The 23,593-nt window shown below is 46.1% G+C and overlaps 1 protein-coding gene across 3 annotated transcripts in view; it reads left to right on the top strand.

Annotated features, from left to right (window-relative positions):
* Positions 1-23,593, top strand: part of C16H8orf33 (chromosome 16 C8orf33 homolog) — a 30,008-nt gene that overhangs the window by 2,314 nt on the left and 4,101 nt on the right. The window contains exons 3-8 of one of the 3 annotated variants that reach the window (XR_008439675.1): positions 1,121-1,255; positions 1,445-2,112; positions 3,599-3,686; positions 3,798-3,944; positions 4,068-4,166; positions 8,089-8,603. Coding sequence is in view for 2 of the 3 variants with exons in the window: in XM_053992460.1 (XP_053848435.1) it covers positions 1,121-1,255; positions 1,445-2,112; positions 3,599-3,686; positions 3,798-3,944; positions 4,068-4,261 (1,232 nt within the window). In the remaining variant the exon portion in view is untranslated. Of the gene's footprint in view, positions 1-1,120; positions 1,256-1,444; positions 2,113-3,598; positions 3,687-3,797; positions 3,945-4,067; positions 5,787-8,088; positions 9,383-23,593 lie in introns of those variants that run through there. The other 2 variants (XM_053992461.1, XM_053992460.1) reach the window with 2 other exon arrangements.

The raw sequence follows: 23,593 nt of genomic DNA, 5'->3' as shown, positions 1-23,593 counted from the left end.
TAGCCAAACCCCTTGAAATAAGAGTTCATGTGGTCAGGACCCTGACAGCCAGATGCTGTGAAGGTACATCTCACTTCTGTCCCACCACAGTCGGGGGCGCATCAGGCCCAGCATCACTGGCTGAGACAGGGAGGGGATTGTCGCGCTCTGCCCTGCCTGGGGCAGCCTCACCTCGAGTGCTGGGGGCACTTTGGGGCACCACAATATCAGAAGGGTCTATAACTGTTAGAGAGTGTCCAGGGGGAGGGATATGAGGATGGGGAAGGGTCTCAAGGGGAAGCCATAGGAGGAGCAGCTGAGGGCACTTGGGTTTGTTCAGCTGGAGGAGATGGAGCATAGATCTCACCAGGGCTGTAGCTCCTCCCGAGGGGCAGCTCCAATCTCTGCTCTGTGACCAGGGACAGGACCTGAGGGAATGGCTGGAGCTATGTTAGGGGGTGATTATTAGGCTGGATGTTAGGAAAAGCTTCTTTCCCGAAAAGATGGTCAGGTGCTGCAGCTGGGAGAGGTGGGATGTTCCCATTCCACAGTACTACTCTCAAGTTGTTCTGTGGCTTAAAATAAGTGGGACAAACACTACAAGACTATATTTAGGGTTTCCAAATTGAAGTCTTGGGGACCACCGTCATAGAACAACTCTGTTTTGTAGAGAATTTGTTCTAACACAAAAGCTTTCAATTCTTGTTGTGGTCAGGCTGGTTTGTAAGCAAGAGCAAGAGTCCTGCTTTTCAGGGTATGCCCTCTACTTAGATTTTTTCCAGTTTTCCAGAGAAGAGACACTGAATTAGGTTCTGGGACTTGTCTTCACCTTGAGGGAAAGATTGCTAAGCCCTCTGTAGCTTCTGTGCCATTAGCAGTGCACTTATTGCATTGTAAGAGTCCAACTGTAAGTAATAAGCAGTTAAGATTTTTTTCCCCCTCTATAGGAACATCTCACAGTATTTGAGCTTCTGGAAGCACTTGGAGTTCCCTTTCAATTGAATGTTAGTTATGGATTAGTCAGAGGTGGTATGAACACAGAGGACATTAAGGGAAGAGTCAGTCATCAGCATCCCACAGTGTGGATTTTAAGGCCCACTGTAAACTGTCTCTTGTCTCTCTTGGTGTTTTCTGAGTACAGCAGAAGAGACCCAACACATTTTCAAGGTCCTGCACTCCCCTGAGACTCCTCTTGCAGAGAAGCAACAAGTGATGAGCAATGAGTTTGGGGATTGTCATCTCAAGATGGATGAGGGTCAGAAGAGCAAGGAGAAAGGTGAGCTTGAGCTGTCCCTCGGGGGATGGTGAGATTTGGTTCTTTTCTGTAGATTTCTTAGGTTGCAGCATTAATTGAGTCACCTCTCTGGGCAGTGCCTTAGGGTGGAAACTGCAGTGGCACCCCCATGATAGGAAACTGGTGCATTGAGAACACCAGTATTGAAACAATATTCTTTGTCTTTTCTAGGCATGACCCCTGATGTTGTGGAAGTACAGCCAAGCAAGGGGCAGGCTTCAGATGGTGTGAAACAGTCTGACCCAACCCCTGAGGCAAAGCCAGAGTTGTTCACATCATCTGGCTGCAGCTTCCGATTTGATTTTACACTTTCCAGGACCAACCCAGAAGCTGACCCCGGTGACAGTGGTGCTGAGCAAGTACAAAACAATGTCAGAGCCACCAAGCAGGAGAACTGGAATGGTGCCTTGAGGTTTGCTGCCTCTGGACAAGAACCCAAGTTTGCTTTCAACTTTGCCATCCCAGATGAAGACTGTCCTCATCTTCAGTTAATTCCAGCAAGCCAAAATACAGAGCACACAGCAGATTCTTCACTCCCTGCTGAATCAGCAGCTTCTGCCTTGCAGAAGCCTGAGGTGACTCAAGTGACAAGGAGTGCACCCAAAGAGGATAGAAGCCAAGTCACATCAAAGATCCCCCAAACAGAGACAGACCCTGCAGACAAGGCAATGACAGAGAAATCAACAGGAGGTGGAGCTGCCCAGAAGAAAAAGAAGAAACAAAAAGCACCTGTCAGTAAAAACAAAACAGAAGAAACTGAGACCAGCAGGAAGGCAAAGGCAGAAGCTAACAGCTGTCAAAATACAGATACTTCCCATCAGGATGAGATGACCTCTCAGGTAGTTAAATACTGATGGGATCCTGTTATTTATAAACCCTTGAGCTAAAGAGACACTTTATCTCTTTGCACAGATGAACAATTAGCATACTGGCCTGAGATGGAAGCTGAAAGACCGCATTTGCTACTTACATGTTCCAGCAGCTGTTTGCTTTCTCTGCTACACAGCTGAGGAACCTGACCAGAGCAAAGGAAGTTACTGGTCCTTCAGATTTGTGCTGAAAGATGTCATGTTTAGGCTTGTCACAGCTAATCCTGGGGAGCTGGATGCTATGTTTTTTTAAGAAAATAAAAATAGGAAATGGAGGTAACTGTCTTCAGTTGGTGCCAAGCTGGTGCCTGTGGGTGCTGAGCCAGGCCCTGTAGCTCTGATGTGCATGTTGCAGGGTGAATTGCTTTTGTAGTAACAGGAGCAAAGCCAAGGCACAGAACTGCCACCTGGTGTAGCCAAGGACCTGTGGTAGAGCTCAAGTGTGCTTCTGAGAAGGTTCCTCTGTAGGGCATAGCCCAGAAATCAACTGAAATTGCAAGTTATGTGTAAACACAACATTAAGGCACACCCTGAGGTTTTCTGTTCTGCTAAGGTCCTCAGTCTTCATTTTATTTTACTTTCCAGCACTGGTGTAGGTTTTACTAACAGTGCCAAGTGATCCATATTGTAACACAAGATTGCACAAAACCTTCCTTTTCTTAATATTTTACAAGGAAATTGCACTGAGTGCTCACCTGCCTCTGGAACATTTCATCCAAAGGTCTGCTTCACCTGCAGTCCTGCCAATAAACACTGCTGAGCACCAGAGACATAGGAAGAGTTGAAGGTCAGGTAAAGCCCTTCCAGTCCTTTGGAAGGACACTGTTGTAGGTAAAAGGAGACAGTGTGAGGGCATTTGTATTTACATGTACATAACAATTAAGAGTTGCTTCAGTCCCAGGGTGCAGCCCTGTTTCCCTGTCCCACTGCTGACTTAGCCAGCTGGCTTTGCTCAGTGGCGCATGGCTTCCTTCATCTCCATGGGCTTCATCTTCCTTGTCCTTCATGCATTTCTGGTTGAGCAAGCACAAAGGAGCTGAGAAATACTGAGTTGAAATACTCAACTTCTGATTTTGTCCATTGTTTGCTTTTTTTGATTTTGTGCAGGTTTGAGGATAGGGTTTTTTTGTTGTTAATGTTTATTTCTCCCATCTGTAAGTTTCTTTGAAAGCTGAACAGCTTTCCAGAAAACAGCATATTCTGAATGGCAGCCACACATTAAATCCATCTAATAGAGACAGTGAGTTGCAACTAAACATCTGCACAGTTCTTTTAGTTTATCTGATGAAAAACACTAGAGGGAAAATGTAATGAAGTCTATTAAGCAATCACCAGAACATAATATTTGGAATAGTTGTGACTTTATGGAATTCCCTTTCATCCTGTGTAGCCACTGCTGCTGTAATTTTTGGGTAATTTACTTCCTCTTGCTCACTGTGCCTTATGCTGATAACAGTCAGAAGAGCAGCTGTGGAAGGAGGTGGACTGGTGTGTGAACCAGCTGGAACTTGGCTTGAAGACACAGAAACCCACTCCAAAGCAGGGTAAGCATTGAAGTAAAGAAGAGCTCTCTCCTGGGGGCAGCATTGGCAGGAATGCAGGGGGCAGAGCCAGCAGGGAGCCTTAACCTTTGTGTTGTTTCTCCATTGCTGCAGCTGAGGAGGCTCTCAGGGCAATCAGGACATTACGCAGTGACAAGGCTCCACTGGTGAAGAAGCGTCAGCTCATGAGAGCCATGTTTGGAGACTACAGGAAGAAGATGCAGGAGGAGCTGTGCAGAGAGCTGAAACTTATGGAAACAGGTAGGAGAACTTTGCACGGTGAGAAGGAGAAGAAAAGGAGTCAATCCTACCCTATGTTTTGCAGACTGAGGCCTCACTATATGAGGTGACTGAATGTTTCTTATTATTTCTCCTCTCTTTAAGCTGCAAAATCTGCCAGGATTGTGGAGTTGAAGGGAAGCATCCACAAGAAGAATGGCCGGTTCATCCGGAAGTGCTTGGGAGCTTGCAGGAAAAGCCAAGGTTCAGCAGAATCCCCTTCAGAGTCACACAGGACACTTAGCACAGGCTTATTCAATTTCACAACTCCCCAAGAATTTCACTTTAATTTCTTCTAGAAAAGTCACTTTGACTAAAACTGTGCCAGATCTCCTGTAAACTGAAGAACGGTGGAAAGGTGCTGTGCAGAAGGAAATGTCATGCATGAATCTCTGGATCTTCTTCCAGGGTGCCTTATCTAGAAGTTTAAACTAGATCTGCCTACTATGCATATGACCCCAAAACTCAGCCTACATAAGTGCACCTTTGTGCTCACATTGGAGAGAGGCAGCTTTGTAAGGGTCAGCAGTGTGGAAGGATCTGCTTTCTTTCCTGTAGAATTGACATTAACTGTAGAATCTGTCTTCTATACCATGAGATTTTCCCTTTCTCCCGTTGCTTTTAAATAGAGCAGAGCCTTTCTAGCAGCTGAGGTGGCAATGCATACAGCAGGGAATGGTTTGGAATCAAGATCCAGAGCAGTGGATAGCTGGGTGTTTCCACTCCCCAAGTCTGTGTGAATGCAGCTTCTGGCATCCAGCACATACCAGCAGTGTGTCAAGTCTGACATGGAGGAGTACGAGCTCAGGGTCTTTGAGGAAAAGTGAGCAAGACCCATTTTTGCTCATTCATCTCTTTCACTGACAGGTACGGACCTAGAATAAAACTGCACATCATGATTTAATCCAGCCTAGAGATGTAAGGACAACTGTTTCCAGGAAAGCAGGGAAATTTTTTGTTGCTGAAGCCAGGTTCTGGACAGCTAGGAAGGATGTACAATCAGCTCTGAAATAAAGTTTACTTCATAAGTAGCTCAGTTGCAACCACTAGTGCCTCAGAGGGAAAATTAGCTGCATGCCAGCCTTGGGTGGTGGTAAAATAAACTGTCACAGCCCAAAGACTCTCTTCCATTTGATTTGTATTAAATTTTGGCTTTTTGAATGTGTGTCTCCAGTCAATACTGCTTGAGTCACTGAACCCATCTCTTAAGTTCATGCAGAAGATCTTCCCACCAAGTGTAAACAATGCTGAAAGAAGTGCTGTGAAAGGCTACATGGTATCAGGTGTCCCTAGGGAGCAGTGCATTCCTGACTTTTATAGTCCAGTCAGCCTGTGTGAAAAGTGGGAAATGGGAGTGTAGCCAGATTCCAGGGAGTGCTGAGAGCAGCTGAGACATGGTGAAAAACATAGGCTGTGAAAGACTAAAAACCTGATTCTGGCTCTAAAAAAATTAATTAATTAAAAAATTAAAATCTAAAATTAAAAAGTAAAATTTAAAAATGAAAAAAATTTATTACTAAGCTCTGATGGCAGGCAGTTGCATCTGCAATACTTTTTTATTTCTTTTAAATTTTAAATATTTTAAAAGAATATTTTAAAGAATTCCTGTCTGGGCATAAGAAACGGAACCTGGGTAACATATATGATGAGGAGAAACATGGAAAAATTAATTTTGTCTTTTGTAAGTCAATAGATGAAAACTGGAAATCGAGGTCAGCACACTTTATTTGCCAAGGAGCACAGCTGTTACTTTGAATGTATAGAACAATCTTAGACAGTATTTTTTTTTATTTCCAGGATTTTGCATTAAACATACAAAAGCTGTGTCCTTGTCATACTTTTCATGTTTTCATGCTGTTTACTGAGATTCAAGAGCATTGTCTACATTACCTTGAAGGTACAGCTGTTTGCTTCCCTGGCTGATTTTGCAGGACATGTCTGGGAAATAGTTATTTTTTTTCCTTGTCATAGCTCAGGTAAAGCTAGAGCTGCTAAAATACTATAAAATCCTTGCTACAGAAGGTTGCAGAAGTATTCTGGAAAGCATTCTTACATAATTACCTCATCTTCATGCTGTTTATTAGGCATTCACAATTAGACTAAAGATACCAGTGAGGTGGGTGTGTGGTGTAACCCGATCCAGCAGTTCTCTTCAAAGGGGTCAGAGAAAACTCCATTCTAATATGAGAACAACTCCTGTGGTTTTCCAGAGGTCTGAATAATGCTGACCTGTAAAACCAGTTCCTTTTTCTGTACTTCATTACTAGAGGACTTACTTATGTGTTTGTGGGAAGGCAGATGTTCATCAGTGTGATACGTTGTGTTCCCGAGTATCATGTCAGCTCGGTTCCACGATTCAGCCATGGAATCTTGGACAAAGCATTTTGCCTTTTTCTGTCTACTCCTTGTTTTTATTGTCAAGGTGATGCCTCCTGAGTTTCTGACACATGTGCCCAAGTTATTTCATTAGTGATTGTATCTTGAAGAAGCTGTCTGAAACTACAGCAGTCTGTACTTCACTTTTAAGCTTTGCTGTATTATATTTGTTTGAAAGGAAGCAAGCAATGATATTAGAAGTTAGGAAATGCCATGGCTGCTCCATCCATCCTTTCCCCTTTTAGAGGGGCCACAGTACAGTCTTAATGATGTTTCTTAAACGCTGTGTTTTCCCCTTTTAGCATTTCTTTCTTTAGGATTTCAGTGCTATTTAGGGTTTCAGTGATGTCTCTTATTACAGCAATGTCAGGTTTGGATCAGGGCTTTGCTCTACTAGTAACTGTAATACCTGTGGCTGGAGGTTTGGTCTATGCCCCAAGGCATTAATGATGTACAGCAGTGAAGGAGAAGGGAGATATTCTGATCTACCTGGACATCTCTGACCCACTGTTCTTGCTTTAAGGAAATGTATCTCAGTTTTGATAAAAAGTTGAGCTCAATTCTGACCTGCCTGTTTCTGCATCCTCTCCTCAGCTTTGTGCCTGGCATTTGAGTTTGGTGCCACCAGGGTGACTGGACTGGGAATACTGTATCTCTTTGCTGACTGGCCACCTAAATGTAGAGCAGCAGTGCCAGGCCCAGGCTTGTAGGCAGGAAACTGCTTACAGAAGTATCCAGCACAGCTGTGAGCTCAGGAATGAATTAAAGACATGGCAAAAGGATGGGAAGTACCACAGTGGTTCTAGAGCAAAACTTGCTTCACAGCATGAGTCTTGGAGAACTAAAAGCTGAGGATCAGCTTCTAAAGAGAATAGGGGGTTACAGGGACTCTGCAATTTGTCTCAGACCATTCACTGTAGCAAAGCAGGGGAATTGTCTCACTTTTGGGAACAAAGTGAAGAATTTTACGGTTATTTCTGTGGCACGGTGAGGCCAAAAATGCACACAGACACAGCAGAAATCTGGGTATGATCTCTGCTCCTTTTAGGCTTAGCACCCTCCTCTGTAAACAGATCCCCCGAGAAAAGGTTAGGAAATGCAATCCCATTCCAGACAGACTCTGCCTCAGATGGAGACCCTGCCTTCAGGGGATGGCCCACCTGCCCCCTCACAGGCTGGCCCTCGTCCCATTTGGCATTTACCTGTTACCCTGGACACTGGGCACTAATCAGACATTTGTCCAACCCCTTCTCCTGAGCTTGGTCAGTAGAAATGTGTTTATTGGTCCTTGGGCTGCCCACCTCTGAGTAACCAGGGGGCAGAGTCACCGAGGAACAGCCCACAAAGAATCTCCAGGGGATCCCTACAGAGTTCAGCTGGAATTATTTTCAGAATCCCAGCAGGGACTTCCTCTCCCAAGACCAGAAAGAAGCCAACATTGGTCCTACATCCAATCACTCCTAAAGGATAACATATTTATCTTCATTTGGGAAGGGAAATCCTAACTTTTCTTTGAATTAGAAAGAGGAAGAACTTACCACTTCAGGAAAGACATCAGCAGGAACATTCTAACAGAAGGAAAGTTAATTAACCTGCAGCTCCATAACAAAAAAAAAAAAAAAAAAAAAAAAAAAAAAGAGGAGAGATGCTGCTATTTTAACACTATACAGAGCTGTGACAGAGGATCTTGTATCTTTCTGCTGCCTAAATTTTTTCTGCTCCTCACTGTTTCTGCTGCTTTCATCTTTAGAACTGTGGAAGATTTGTAAGACATGCTGCTTAGAAAGTCCAGCTGTGACATCCCCAGTGCTCTGATTCCTGGCAGCAGTCTTCCTGTGCATGCTGGCAGCTGGGGAGTTCTGACCACTGGCAGTGTTTGGTCCATTTGGCTTCTTCCCTGTGAGTACGTCAACAGGCATGACCAGCTCCTGATAGCTCACCTCCATAATGGAAGAAGTCTGGGTTGTGTATCTCTGACTGATCTTGATAATCATCATGCTTGTTCCAATGAAACAAAACCCAGATTTGGAAGAAGTCAGGAAGGAGAGGAAAAGCAAACTGTCCCTGCCACCCTCTTCTTCCCCCAGTAATGTTGGCAAACAACTGGAGTATACTCAAGAAGAGTTGGATAAGTATCTGGAGAAGCTAAACCATGTCTTCTTTGACACAGAAGCCATAAAAAGTGATGGCCACCATGATCAGAAGTCCCTCCATCACAGAAGTGCTGATGTTGTGTCAGAAACTAAGGAACACTCAGGAAAGGAGGTAGGACACTCTTACCATCTGTCAGGCTGCACAAAAGTTCAAGTAGGAAACTTAAAATGACTTTCAGACTCAACCCAAGGTAGAGCTCTTGGCTAAGGTGGTTAATCCTGGCTGATATAGTGAATCCTGGTGAAATGAACTTGGGAGGGGGAAGAGGTGGGAGGAAGTCTTCTTATTTTGAAGGTAATGCATTCCTATTTTTGCACTGCTTATATCAATATTACGCAGTCTTCCAGAGAGCTCTGTGACTTGTGTGGTGTATATGTTACACGTGAAAGATGTACATGTTGGCATTAGTATCTATGCATGTGTGTGTAGCTATTATGTAAATTTCTCCTTCCCATAGAAACAGGCATAATTTCTTACTTCAAGAAATTATTGTGCAGCTCTTCAGCTGTTACAAATCTCCCACTTGCCCCTCATACAGCAGCATTTTGCCAGATTTCCCAGCTAAGGGTCTGGCCCAGTACAGTACAGGAACTTTGCAGACATTTATCTAGAGGCCACTGCATGGTACTGAGCCATGGAAAATATGTAATTTTTCTTATGTGCACAATGATCATGCCGTGTACTCTGTAAACATGAAAGGCACTACTGGGAACCTGCAAAATTCTCTTTGCCTTGACCAAGGCCCCTTTTTAGGGGCTGAAACAATGCAGGTCTCTATATTTTTATTATTAGCCTCATTGCAATACATCAGATTTTGCCCTTGAGATGACAGTTTTCATGGCAGCTTCACGAGGCTGTGTCACTTTATGCCAGCAGCTGTTTCTCCTACTTTCTCCCCATCCAGCACCTGTTTCTATTCTTCATTCCTGAGACATGGATCCCTCAGTGCCAGTTCCCCACTGTGTCATGGAGCACCTCCTGAATCCAGGTGGGAGTGCCAGCATGAAGCCTTCAGTGCAGAGACCTTGCTGTCAGTAATGGTGCCCTGCCCAAGAATCAAGAGACAGATGTGAACAGTCTTTGCGGTGAGCTAGTACATTGTAACTTTCTAAATCCTCCAGAGCTGCCTGAGCTGAGAGAATTAGTACAACCAGTTGAAGGCAGAGGGACAGATACACAAAATGTGTGGCTGTTTTTGGAAGCACAAAAGCAGGAAGAGTAATTCAAGTTTACTTAGTAATTAAAATTTATTTAGCAGCCAATTTAATTACTGAAGAAGATGCTATTTTATTAGATCTGCTACAGATAAAAAAAAACAGCAGTGATATTTCATAGTAGAAATTAGTCATGTTGAGGAGGCATGGCGTGCAGAGTCTGTTGCTGAAATCCAGAACAACAGCTGTCCCCACTCCTTCCGTGGTGGCAGCTGAAATGAACAGGGCTAATGCCTTTATTAATGTTCAGCTCTTTATTAAAAAGATCAGCTGGGCAGGGGGCTCAACTCAGAGCTCGCCCCCGCGGTCGTAGCTTTCCCAGGCAGCCTAAAGGAAGGAGGCGTGCAGAGTCTGTCACTGGAGTCCCGAGCAGCAGCTGTCCTTTCTTCTTTCCTTGTGGCACACCGGTGGCCCGAGGATGAGGAGGGGTGGCGTGCAGAGTCCAGAACAACAGCTGTCCCCACTCCTTCCATGGTGGCAGCACCAGGGCTCTCTGTCCCTATCTCCCTGCTTCTCAGAGCCTAATATAGTCTGTTCTTTCTTAGGTGATGGTGACAGTTAAAAGTCAATCAGGGGATGTGTTTCCCTCTTCCTCAGCTAGGGCATTTGTCTAGACTCCTCCATTGTGTTCAGTTTTTGATTTATATTCCTCTTTATCTCCTAAAAATACTCCCATGATCCTAAGGGGTTTTTATTTGCATGTTAGTCCCAGAATGGCAGCGTGGAGGGGTGGGAGGCCAGTTATCTCCAGGTAGTTGAGGGAAAACAAACAGAGCAATTAGTTAATTAGCATTTCAATATGGATACTTAGCTAGAGTTAGTAGTTTCTGTTAGTGTTGCCATGGGAACTAGGAAGGCCCTGCCCTGGTCTCTGGGGAACACTTGGAAACTGTTCATAACAAATCCCTCCTCTATTTCTTTGATCGGGCTTAAGCCCGCATCAACTTACAGTCTTTGGCTTTTGAGGGCTAACTTCTTTTGGCTTTTGTATGCTTTTACTCATGTCTGATGGTAATTCTCCTGTCCTTTAGAAACCAAGTAAGACTTAATAATATTCTAATTAAATTTTTTTTTTTTTTTTTTTTTTAGTTAACTCCTTTGGCTAAAGGACACTTAGTCTTATTAAACAATTACCAAGTACTTAAACCTTTACTATGGTACTTTAACTCAGAAACAGTTATTAACACCTTACTGTATATCAGTCTCTAGCAAGTCTTTAAAGTTAATTTTAAGTCCTCTGGTTTCTTAATTACTGTCCATGCACAAGAGGAGGCGGGTGACACTGTTGGGTCTGGTCTGGCGTCTGAGGGTGGCACTGGTTCTTTGACTCTGGTGATGTGGGTCCAGCCTTTTTCTTGGGTCCGCACCGCAATGTGTGTGGTGAGTAGTACCTGGAAAGGTCCTTCGAGTTTGGGGGTTAATGGAGTGGTAGTGTACCAGGACTTTATCAACACCCAGTCCTCAGGACTGATGTGGGCATTGGCCTCCAGAGGGGAAGTTTGGGAGAGATACCCCTTCTTTCGGAGGCCTTCTAGGGATTTTCCTATGACCTCTAAATATTTCTGAGTTGCTACCTCCCCTTCCAGATAATCTGCTGTACTGAAAGGGGTGATTAAAAAAAAGGGAGTCCAAACATTATTTCACAGGGAGAGACCTCTATGTCAGACCGAGGTCTGGTTCTGCTGCGCAAGAGAGCGAGAGGTAAACACCTGAGCCAATTCATCTTTGTTTCTTCAATTAATTTAGTTAACACATTTTTAAGAGTTCTATTCATCCTTTCCACTCTTCTAGAGCTTTGAGGATGCCATGGGGTGTGCAATCTCCAGCTTATCCCCAGGACTTTTGTTACTTGATGTAAAGTTTGAGCGACAAAATGTGGACCTTGGGCTAAGTCAATGTTATTGACTAGCCCATATCGTGGTATGATGTTTTCTAAGATTATTCTTGCAACTTCCTGCGCAGTTTTCTTTTTGGTTGGGAAAGCCTCCACCCAGTGAGTGAGGTGATCCACGATCACTAGTAAATGTTTGTACTTTAATTTTCCCTTGCAGGATCAACTTTTGGGCTTCTTTTATCAGGATAGCTGCTGCTGCTGCGATTACTTGCAGGCAAGTTGGCCATCCTCTGGCTACTGGGTCTAGTAGTTTTGAGAGGTAGGCTATTGGCTTTTTTTATCTTTCCCACTTAAATACATTCTTAGGGCTTCTTTGAGCAACTCATTCATGTTCTTTTCTTGCCAGTCCTCTATCTTTTCTAGTTTTTGTCTAATATCGGGCCAGGATTTGGTGACAAACTAGACCTTTAAGAGGACTTGACCCTCTGGGCTATCTGGGTCTATATTTGAATATAACTGGAAATTTCATTTTAGTTGGTTAAGCCAAATTGCCGGGGTCTCATCCTTCTCCTGAGTACCATCAAAGGCCAATTTCGTGTTGCTTCCCCTATGGATACTCTTTGATCCCTCTTATCATGAGGGACCTATAGTCTCTCATGTTTTGCCTACCTTCTTGTTGGCTGGGACTCCAGTTGGGGTCCACCAAGGGCATCCCCTGGTTCCCTGGGGGCCCCAATCCACCCTCTCTTTCCCATACCTTCACCCCTGCCGCTCAGATCATCTGGACCTTTCTCAGAAAGAACAGAATGCTTAGAATAGCTCAGGTCTCCCCAGGTACAAATACTCAGCCCTAGAAATTGGTCCAACGGGCTAGATATTCCAACGGGGTCTTCCACTAAATTTCTTAGCTCTTTCCCAAATCCCCGGACTTCGGAAGGTGCCAAAGGTGCATCCACAAACCTAACTCCCCCAGCTGCTCTACCCATAGGAACCCCTCTAAGGGGAAAGAGCCCCTCCACCCTTGGTGCTTTGGACTGGGTGCTACAATACGGCCCTTTTTCTAAGACACCAGGCAGGGAAATAGTAGTGGAGACAGACCCTGGAGGCCAGGGGGCATGCCAGGTGGTGAACCAACACTGGGCAAGGGTGGCCTCAGCTCCCAAGTGGGAGGAGGCAAGGAAACTCCAGCTGGAGAAGAGGAAGAGGGAGTTGGGGAGATGGTTGAGGAAACTAAGGGAAGGGACGATGAAACAGAGGTAGGAAAACGGGGGAAAGGAATTGGGGACTCGATAGGAGGGGCTGAAGGACCAACTGGGGAAACTGTTGGGGAAGTAACAGGAGCAGAAGGGGACAGGCAATCGAGGGAGTCCCATTCCTTTATTTTTCTAGTCTCCCCCTCTCTATTCCCTTTGTCTTCCTCTCTATTTCTTTCTAACTTGCATATTCTCAGTCTCATTATTTATAGAATTCTCCAGCCAGTAAGCTGCATAAGATAGTTATTCTATATCAAGGTCCTCTCAGGTTTTTTTTAGGTGTTGATTTAACTGATTACACATCCACTGATCTTGGGTTCCATACCACGGCCACTCTCCCTGTAATTCTAACTTCGGCCATACTTCTATACTGTAATGTATCATCTTGCTCTTGTCTAGACGCTTCATGGTCTCCCGAGAATCCTATTAGTCTAACAGTTGCCCTAAGGGGCTGTTAGGGGGGATTCTCTTTGCTTTGGAAGGATTTGCTCCTTTACTATAACCTCTTCCCATTTTCAGGCCTCAAAAAAAAAACATATATACCTTAAATGGTGCTTCTATCTAAAATGGAATGTACTGACAGGCAGCTAAAGCTCATCTGACCTCTCCCAACTTCGTATTTTGAATCACTTGACTAAACTTAATCTCTTTTAACTAAATTCCCACTCCTGGTCCTACCCTCTTGGCACTTTACATTGTCTCTTGGCCAGGACAATCACTAGTCACAATCTCATCTATTGTCTTCTGTTCTTTTTCTCTTTGGCCTAAGTTTTGAACTTCTTGATGGACTTTCTAGGCTTGCACCCCTGCTAAATCCTGCCCAAACTCTTATTTGGCCTTTTGCCTAACGTTCTTACTAGGCTTGGGAAGCTTGGTCTCCCTGCTGAGGTAAGGTCGAATGTCCTGCCGTGCCTTACACTCGAACTCCGGCCAAGCCCCCTTGTCTGACCCTACTAGGCTTAGCTTGCTTGCCTTCCTGCCTTTCTGCTTACTTGGGTTCATGCCTGCTCTGACAGGGACATCCTGCCCTGCCTTCCAGGGACATTCCCCTACCTGCTCTGACGGGGACCTCCATCCGTGCCTGCCATGGACATCCTACCTGCCCTGTTATCCTGTCCTGCCTGCTGGGGACATGCCCTCTGCCTGGCGGGACTTGCTGTTCCTGCCTGCTAGGACATCCCGCCCTACCTGCCCTGTTATCCTGTCCTGCCTGGCGGGGACATGCCTTTTGCCTGGTGGGGACATGCTCTCTGTCTGCCAGGGATATGCCACTCCTGCCTGCTGGGACACCCCGCCCTACCTGCCAGGGACATCCCACCTGCCGTCCTATCCCATCCTGCCTTCCGGCGACATGTTCTCTAGGACCTCCACATCCCACCTGCCCTGCTGGGGACATTCCCCTTGCTCTGATTGCCAGGGACTTACTTTGCCCCTAGGGCACCTCCACACACTCGGAGGAGGGCCTGCTTTACTTCTAAGGAGACACCTCAGTCGCTCCTGTATTCCACTTGCTTCCCCCCGTTCCCGGCCGGCCCCTTTGCAGGAGTCCGGAAACGCGGTACTAGCGGGTCCCTCTCACTTCGGGGGTCTGAGCTGCCGGCCCCCGTCTCACTCACTCACTCGTCTCCCAGTTTTTCTTACCCATCCGACGCTCCTCTGCGTCGCTCGTCTCACGCAGATCCTAGGGTCCGAAGGTAGCCAGCGACTCCCGAGGGTCCCTCGAAGCAGGTGGTCGAGCTGTCCAGCTGTCCAGGGGTCCTCTTCAGGCGTGGCTATCCCGGACAAGCCCCCAATTGAAATGAACAGGGCTAATGCCTTTATTAATGTTCAGCTCTTTATGAAAAAGATCAGCTGGGCAGGGGGCTCAACTCAGAGCTCGCCCCCGCGGTCGTAGCTTTCCCAGGCGACCGAAAGGAAGGAGGCGTGCAGAGTCTGTCACTGGAGTCCTGAGCAGCAGCTGTCCTTTCTTCTTTCTTCTTTCACCGGCACACCGGTGGCCCGAGGATGAGGAGGGGTGGCATGCAGAGTCTGTTGCTGAAGTCCAGAATAACAGCTGTCCCCACTCCTTCCATGGTGGCAGCACCAGGGCTCTCTGTCCCTATCTCCCTGCTTCTCAGAGCCTAATATAGTCTGTTCTTTCTTAGGTGATGGCGACGGTTAAAAGTCAATCAGGGGATGTGTTTCCCTCTTCCTCAGCTAGGGCATTTGTCTAGACTCCTCCATTGTGTTCAGTTTTTGATTTATATTCCTCTTTATCTCCTAAAAATACTCCCATGATCCTAAGGGGTTTTTATTTGCATGTTAGTCCCAGAATGGCAGTGTGGAGGGGTGGGAGGTCAGTTATCTCCAGGTAGTTTAGAGAAAACAAACAGAGCAATTAGTTAATTAGCATTTCAATATGGGTACTTAGCTAGAGTTAGTAGTTTCTGTTAGTGTTGCCATGGGAATTAGGAAGGCCCTGCCCACGTCTCTGGGGAACACTTGGAAACTGCTCATAACAGCAGCATTAGGGCTCTTTCTGTTTTTCTGTCTCCCTGCTTCTCAGAGCCTAACCTAGTCTATTCTTTTTGAGGTGATGGCGATGGACAAAAGTCGATCAGGGGATGTGTTTCCCTCTTCCTCAGCTAGGGCATTTGTCTAGACCCCTCTATTGTGTTTAGTTTTTGATTTATGGTCCTCTTTATCTCCTAAAAATACTCCCATGATCCTAAGGGTTTTTTTATTTGCATGTTAATCCCAGAATGGCAGCGTGGGGGGGGGGGGGGGGGCGGGGGGTGGGAGGCCAGTTATCTCCAGGTAGTTGAGGGAAAACAAACAGAGCAATTAGCTAATTAACATTTCAATATCGGTACTTAGCTAGAGTTAGTAGTTTTTTTAGTGTTGCCATGGGAACTAAGAAGGCCCTGCCCATGTCTCTGGGGAACACGTGGAAACTGTTCTTTACAAATGCACAGTCAGCTAGAGCATTTTTGCCCAGGGCTATATCCAGTCAGATTTTTAGTATCTCTATCTGGATACTCTCTAACATATGAAAAATTGAGCATTTGTGCAGGAAAAACAAAACACTGTTTCTTTTGAAGTCTCCTCTTCAGGTCCTCCATCTCTGTATTGCATCTAGATGTTTCCCACTCTCTTTAGCTCTCTAGCATACATTAACCTCAAAGAAATTTAGGCAGATAACAGGATGTGTATCTGGAAAATGAAGTTTTGTGTTTGTGCCTCAACCCTGACTTTTAATCAGATATATTCCAAGCAGAATGAGCTTCTAATTGTCTCTTTCAACATGAGGAGACATTTCTACCCTCTTTTTCTTGCTGGTGAGAAAACATAGAGCCTTGCAGTAAAATGATCAGAGGTTCAATAGGTTTGGAACCCATCATCAGTAACATGCATTTATTTACAGGTACAGAATTTCCTTCTCCTTGAATCTCTTTCCTACCTCAGCAGTTGGTGACACTTAAGTAACAGCTATATTTGTAGTCTAGAAGATTAGGATTTCTTTTACTTGCAAGATTTAACTTCCAGTTGGCTGAACAGTTAATTGTGTCACAGTCTTTGTGTGATTCAGAAGCTCTGTAAGGACCCAGCTTGTCCCAGCAGTCTGTAATGTGAGCCAGCACTCAGTGATGTGTTCGTGGATCCACCCCATGCATTCAAGAGAGAAGGACTGATAACTGGAGAGGAGCACTTGATTGTTTGTGCATGGTTAGGCAGCATGTGGGAGATTTTTGTGGACTTGCTTTCAGGACTTGATAAAAAAATATTCAGAGAATAAGTGAGTCAATATTGTCATGCTATACACATTTCCATTTTTAGGCTTGTTGAATTGATTTCCCATTACAGAGTGAAAGCAGGATTCAGGTTAAGGGAGATAAAAGGAAGGGTATAAAGTCACAAATTAGTAGAAATATTGAAATGGCAAAGGATGGATATTTACAGCCCTCTGTGGACCTTTGCTCTCAAAAGGCTTCAAGAGCTCTGCCCCTGGATTTTATTTGTTCAAGGACATTGTGTAAATACCTCCAAGTTATTCATAAGCTGACTGTATTGCATACGTTTCCCATTTGGTATCACTGTGGGGCTTCGTGATGAGGCATTTTTAATCATGTGGCATGTGCTCAGAGACCTGGGTGAGTCAAAGTGAAGGAAGAGAGAGAGAATATATCTACTCAAGAAGATGGTTGGTTCTTGGGGAAAGAGTGGAAAAAGTTGATGTTATTTTAGGGGAAATAATAAACAAGAGTTCATTGGAAGAGTCTTGCCAGCTCTTGTTTTCTTTCCTGGCTCTTTGAATCAGGCAGTGTTGATGCACATCCCCTGCAGCTGAGTTAGTGTTGAGCTCTCACCTAAAGTTTTGGCACCTGCTTACAGTGCCACCAGTCACAGCACAACCTGTTTATTCTTTCCCAGCTGGGGTTAGGAAGGTCATAGCATCTGTGTCATATTTGCCATCTCAAATCTGGGGATTGAAATGAACAGGGCTAATGCCTTTATTAATGTTCAGCTCTTTATTAAAAAGATCAGCTGGGCAGGGGGCTCAACTCAGAGCTCGCCCCCGCGGTCGTAGCTTTCCCAGGCAGCCTAAAGGAAGGAGGCGTGCAGAGTCTGTCACTGAAGTCCAGAGCAGCGGCAGCTGTCCCTTCTTCTTTCCTTGTGGCACACCGGTGGCCCAAGGATGAGGAGGCGTGGCGTGCAGAGTCTGTTGCTGAAGTCTAGAGCAACAGCTGTCCCCGCTCCTTCCATGGTGGCAGCACCAGGACTCTCTCTCTGTCTATCTCCCTGCTTCTCAAAGCCTAACCTAGTCTATTCTTTTTGCGGTGATGGCGACAGGTAAAAGTCAATCAGGGGATGTGTTTCCCTCTTCCTCAGCTAGGGCATTTGTCTAGACTCCTTTACTGTGTTCAATTTTTGATTTATAGTCCTTTTCATCTCCTAAAAATACTCCCATGATCCTAAGGGTTTTTTTTTTTTTGCATGTTAGTCCCAGAATGGCAGCGTGGAGGGGTGGGAGGCCAGTTATCTCCAGGTAGTTGAGGGAAAACAAACAGAGCAATTAGTTAATTAGCATTTCAATATCGGTACTTAGCTAGAGTTAGTAGTTTTTTTGTGTTGCCATGGGAACTAAGAAGGCCCTGCCCACGTCTCTGGGGAACACCTGGAAACTGTTCATTACAGGGATCATTTCAGTGCTCCTGTCTTTGACTCTTGTTGTTAAATAGGGTTTTGTTTGTAGTGTGCTTTAGAGACCCCCCAAAAGGAGTTAAGAGCAGCAGGCGAAAATGACCATAAACAAGCAAGTGACCTCTTACTATAAGCAAAATCAGCCTGGTTTCATCCTCATAGCTGGTCATGCCCACCAGTGTGCCCTGCTAGTTCTCATGTCAGCAGTTTGTCCTCCAAGCTCTGCTCCACAGTGACAGCATTCCAGCCCTTGGCAAACAGGAATCTGTTTAACTGTGAGGGATTTTTGATCACTGTGTTCTCTATACTCTCCTCCAAGTATCTGGAACTGTATCCCTGCCAACCTCTTATGGTGAGCAGAAGTGGCCTCAGGCATATTCACACTACCTAGCTGCAGATATTAAATTTGATGCTCTGGAAGAGAGATGTGGTTTGGAGCACTGAAGGTAGGAGCAAAAGTAAAATGCCTAAAATTACCTCAGTTAATTAACCATACACCAACTCCCTTCCATTAGCTGGCCCCTAGCCTGCACGACTCCAACAAGCCATGGCATTGCCACTGGAAGAGTTGTGAGTGCAGATGTGTGGCTCAGGGGTGACAGTCTTCAACAGTGAACAGCCTGCAAGGGCTTTAAAGAGATGAGCTTAAACCTTTAATTTGTCTAATGCAAGACATACATGGGAGGAAAATTCCTGTGTGCAAACGTAGGCGCCTAGAAGTTAGATATGCAAACCCTGAGCTGCCCCTGTGCTGCCCCTTGGGAGGACTTTGAAGAGCTTGATGAGGTCTCCCCTCAGTTCTCCTCCACACTCAACACACCAAGTACCCTCAGCTGCTCCTCACATGGCCCCTCCAGACCCTTCCCCATCCTTGTGACCTCCTTTGGATGCTCTCCAGTGGCTTAATGTCTTTTTTATATTGCACACAGGATTTGAAGTGAGGCCACCCGAGTGCAAAGCAGAGCAGGGCGATCCCCTCCCTGGTGCTCCCCCTGACAGTTTTCTCTTGGCTTAGCTGCTGGTGGAGCATTCAGGTGCAGTGTGTTGATCCCTTGGAGTAAGTCTGAGGAAGGAGGGAGCAAATCACCACTTACACTTGGTTGCTCCAAGCCCTATCCAGCCTGGCCTTGAACTCTTCCAGGGATCCAGGGGCAGCCACAGCTGCTCTGGGCACTCTGTGCCAGGGCCTCCCCACCCTCACAACCAAGAATTTCTTCCTCATACCCAATCTCTAGTCCCCCTTTTTCAGCTTAAAGCCATTCCCCCTTGTCCTGTCACTCCAGGCCCTTGTCCAAAGTCTCTCTCCAGCTCTCTTGGAGCTCCTTTAGGCACTGGAAGAGGCTCTGAAATCTCTCAGGAGCCTTCTTTTCTCCAGGTGAACACCCCCAGCTCTTCCAGCCTGTCTCCAGAGCTGGGCTCCAGCCCTCGGAGCATCTCCCTGGCTCTCTTCCTGTCTGCCCTGTTCAGCTTCTGGCCTCAATTTATGGGCATCTCCACTGAATGGTGCTGCCAGGAAACCCACAGCTCTTGTTTGGAAAAATCTTGGAAAACCTGTCTGTTGTTTAAAACCTGTCTCTGTCCAAGCAATGCCCTCCTGCTGCTGCTGCCCACCCCCTCCAAGGGGCCATTCATGGGGCAGCTGGCTCTGAGCAGGAGCCATGACTTGGATCCTGCTTCCAAAGGCAGGCTGCTGCAGGGTATGGACAGGCTGACATGGGCAGTGTTGAGTTACAGTCAGGCCCCTGCAGGAATGCAGGACTGTGCCAGTATGACCAGTTCAGATACCCCAGCTGAAAGCAGGAGCCCTTGGCAGTCCTTTAAGCAGAAAGGTCAAGTTAAAGTCACAGCACACCTTTGCCAGAAGGAAAGTTCCTGAAGTGCAGTCTGGGAGCTAACTGGATATGATTTTCCCATTTGTTCTGTATTTTTCCATTCATTTGTTTGCTCCCTCTCACCAGCTGGACCTAACCTGCTGGAGGAACATCAGTGTTTGGATGCTGGAGGGTGAGGGTGAAGCCCAGATGAGCCAGCCTTTCCCTGGGATGGTTCAGGTGGTCTGTTTGGTTGATTTAAAGCCCTTGGATGTGTGATGAAGTTAAAATATCCCTCTGGAGGGAAGGCAGTGCTCAACAAAGAGCCCACATAGCAGGCCCCCAGCAAGTGTTGCCTTCAGGGAGGTCTGAATGCTGAACAGGAGTTCTTGGAGCTCAAGGGTCAGATCTGTTCAGCTGCTCAGACTGGCCATTCCAGTAAGACACACAAATCCTTGCACCAGCTCATGTACAAGGAAACCTGGTGAACTCCAGGAGCTCCTCTGAGTTCAAAAAGGGTAATTTCTCAGGCATACAAGGAGTGGTCCCTAAAGGATACTTGCTCACAGGAAAGCCTGTCTGTGACCCAAAATGCTATTAGCTGTTTGCAGTACCAGTGCCAGGGTAGAATCACAGAACACAGAAGAGTTTGGGCTGGAAAGGACCTTAAAGCTCATCTTGTTCCATGACGCAGTAGGGTCCTGCCACATGGGATGTGGTTGCTCCAAGCCCCATCCAATCTGAACACTTCCAGAGATGAGGCAACTACAGCTTCTCTGGGCAACCTGTGCAGGGACCTCATCACCCTCAAAGGGAGCAATTTCCTCCTAATACCCAACCTAAATCTTTCCCCTCTTAGTTTAAAAACATTCCCTTTGTCCTATCACTGTTTGCCCATGTAAAAAGTTGCCATGCCTCTCTTTTATATTCCCCTTTTAGGCACTGGAAGGGACTCTAAGGTCTTCCTGGAGCCTTCTCAGCTCCAGTTCTTCCAGCCTGGCTCCAGAGCAGAGGGGCTCCAGCCCTTTAAGCATCTCCATTATCTCCTCTGGACCTATTTGAACTGGGGCACATACTTCTTGTGCTGAGGACCCCAGACCTGAAGGCAGCTCTGCAGGTGGGATCTCACAAGGGCAGAGTAGAGGGGGAGAATCCCCTCCTCTAACCTGCAGTCTGAACTCAGCCCATTCCATAGAATCAAAACAAACAAACCAATCAAAAACCACCTTAACATGGATGCTCCCGTGCAACCTTAGCATGAGAGCTCCAAAGTCACTCGTGTCCAGTTCCTGGTGTGTAGCTCAGGTGTGTAGCTCTGTGGACAGACAGACTGCAGGATGCTGTGCTGTTAGTGCTACCTGCAGTCACTGAGAAGGAGCAAAGCAAACGTCAGCCCTGCAAACTGACACCCACTGCTTGGACCTTGCTCCAGCTCAGCTCTCCTTCCTCACTCATCCTCATTTACCAGGTTAGATACAGGCAGAATGAATACAGAACATGTGAGACAATGTGGAAAGAAGGGAGCTTTGGGCATGGCTCCAGCTGGGAGCTTGTGATGAATTAAAATGGGATTTGTGCCCTGCATTCAGATTTTTTCCTACCAAAGACATGAGATTTTCTGAGCTAGATCCTGTGGTGGGCAGGGAAAGAACAGCGAGCACCCAAACTGATGGAAGAAAGGGCTCAGCAAGAAGCTGCCAACAGCAGAGGGCACAAAAGGTAGTGCCAGCAGGGATTTGACATAGCATTGGACTACAGGTGATAGTTTTTATCTGAATTAAATCAAGTCAGAGTTTTTTTATTTCCCCCTTATGATTGCAAAAAGGGTTCTTTATTATGATTTTTGAAAGATTCTTAATTTTTCTCTCTCTAAATTTAATTTTTTTCTTAATGTTTAAAATTTGCTGCCACTTCATGAACTCTGTGTTATGATTTCCTTTGTTATTCCAAGTAACAAAGCATCAAATACTCCAGCACCTGTGAGATCAATGTAGTCAGTCTTGCCATGGATAAACTCAACCCCTGAGGAAAGTTGTAGGATCATTTTACCCATTTCCTTTCCAAATTCAATCTTTTTCCAGATATACTGTGGCTGCTGAGTTGATTAGAAAATGACATCCTTATTTTGAAGTATTTGTATTTCTCATTCAGCTGGAATTAGGAAAGCCTCATCAGGCAATACAGGTCCAAGTGAGTGGGTTTCTGGATCTGTTCTTTCAGTGCAGGAGGGTGAGATCCAGCTCCTGAAGACTTGGACATGTCTGCAGGCAGCTCTGATGCAGCTGCAGGAGGACAGTGTGTGTTTAGATGAGCTTGAGTGCCAGCAGGTGTGTGTTGTTAGAGTTTACGCCTTTCTTTTACAGAAATCTCTAATATTTGCTTATTTGAAACATATCACTCACAAAAACTTTGTTTACAGGTTTGGGGGCAGCAATGTTCTTCTCTGTGTGCATGTCAGTCACATGAGTGGTGTTTATCAGAAGAATGGACTGTGCTTTTTTTTGCTCTTTTTTCCAAACTTTGGAGCAAGCAGTGCCAGTTTGTACAGTTATCTTTTAAGGGAAGTTATCTGTTTTAAGGAAAAAAACACCCTGAGGACTTAGCTCTTCCTGTGGTTTCACGGCACCATAACTGAAGGCCTTGGGCTGGGTGGGTTGGACACCACGCTGCTGGGTGGGGTGTCTGAAAACAACCATGATGGTGTTGAAAGCAGGAAGGTGACAGTTCAGTCCCCATGGTGTTGGTGTTAATCAGAGCTATGACCAGGAAAGCCCCACTGCTTCATAGAACCACAGATTCACGGAACATGAAATCATTAAGGTTGGAAAAGACCTTTAAGATCATCAAGTCAACCATTAACTCACTGCTTGCTCTAACCTATGTCCCCAAGTATCACATCCACAGGTCTTCTAAACCCCCTGGAGATAGTGACTCCACCACTGCCCTGGGCAGCCTGTGCTAGTGCTTTACAACCCTTTCTGTGAAGAAGTTTTCCCAACATCCAACCTAAATGTCCCAGGCACAATTTGAGGCTGTTTCCCCTTGTTCCCTAGGAGCAGAGCCTGAACTCCCTCTGCCTGTAGCTTCCTGTCAGGGAGTTGTGCAGAGCCAGAAGGTCTCCTCTGAGCCTTCTTTTCTCCAGGCAGAGCCCTGCCAGCTCCCTCAGCTGCTCCTCATCAGACTTGTGCTCCAGAGCCGCCCCCAGCTCTATTCCCGTCTCTGAACATGTCTGAGCACCTCAATGTCTTTCTTCTTCCTCTCTCAGACCCATGGGGCAGGTCAAGGGGCACTTGATGGGTTATTCCTTTCTTGTTTTTGAGCAGGAAAAACCACTCCTTCTGGAAACACTGAGAATATTGTGGAAGAGATTGGTGAGTCGAGCCAAACAAGATTGTGGCTGCTGTAATCTCCTTCTCCCATGCAGGCGTTTGCTTCTGCTACTTCAGCCAAGAGTGATCGGCACTGCTCCTGGCTTTGCCATCTCATGCATGAATATCTGCATACCAAGTATTCAGGGTCCTTCTTAGCATCCAGAGTCCAGCTCTAAGTGCTTGCATTATCCATCAGGCAAGTGGGCATTTCCCTGTGGCCTATTTGTTTTTGAAGGAAGCAAACCTACAGCAAACCAAAGAGCTGTCTTTGGGCATTGGTTTAATGAGGCTCAGTGCCGAGGGATGGATCTCCTGAACACTGTCTGCAGAGCCCTGAAATGGGGTCAGCAGGATGGTCCCAGTGGCATGGCAGATACCCCTGGAGGCACATGGCACGGTGGCTGGCACACTTGGCACATAGCACCTGTAGTGTGCCC

This window comes from Vidua macroura, chromosome 16, assembly GCF_024509145.1.
Source record: "Vidua macroura isolate BioBank_ID:100142 chromosome 16, ASM2450914v1, whole genome shotgun sequence".
Lineage (NCBI taxonomy): Eukaryota > Metazoa > Chordata > Aves > Passeriformes > Viduidae > Vidua > Vidua macroura.
The sequence above is the reverse complement of the archived record's forward strand: the minus strand, read 5'-3'. Positions and strand labels throughout refer to the sequence as shown.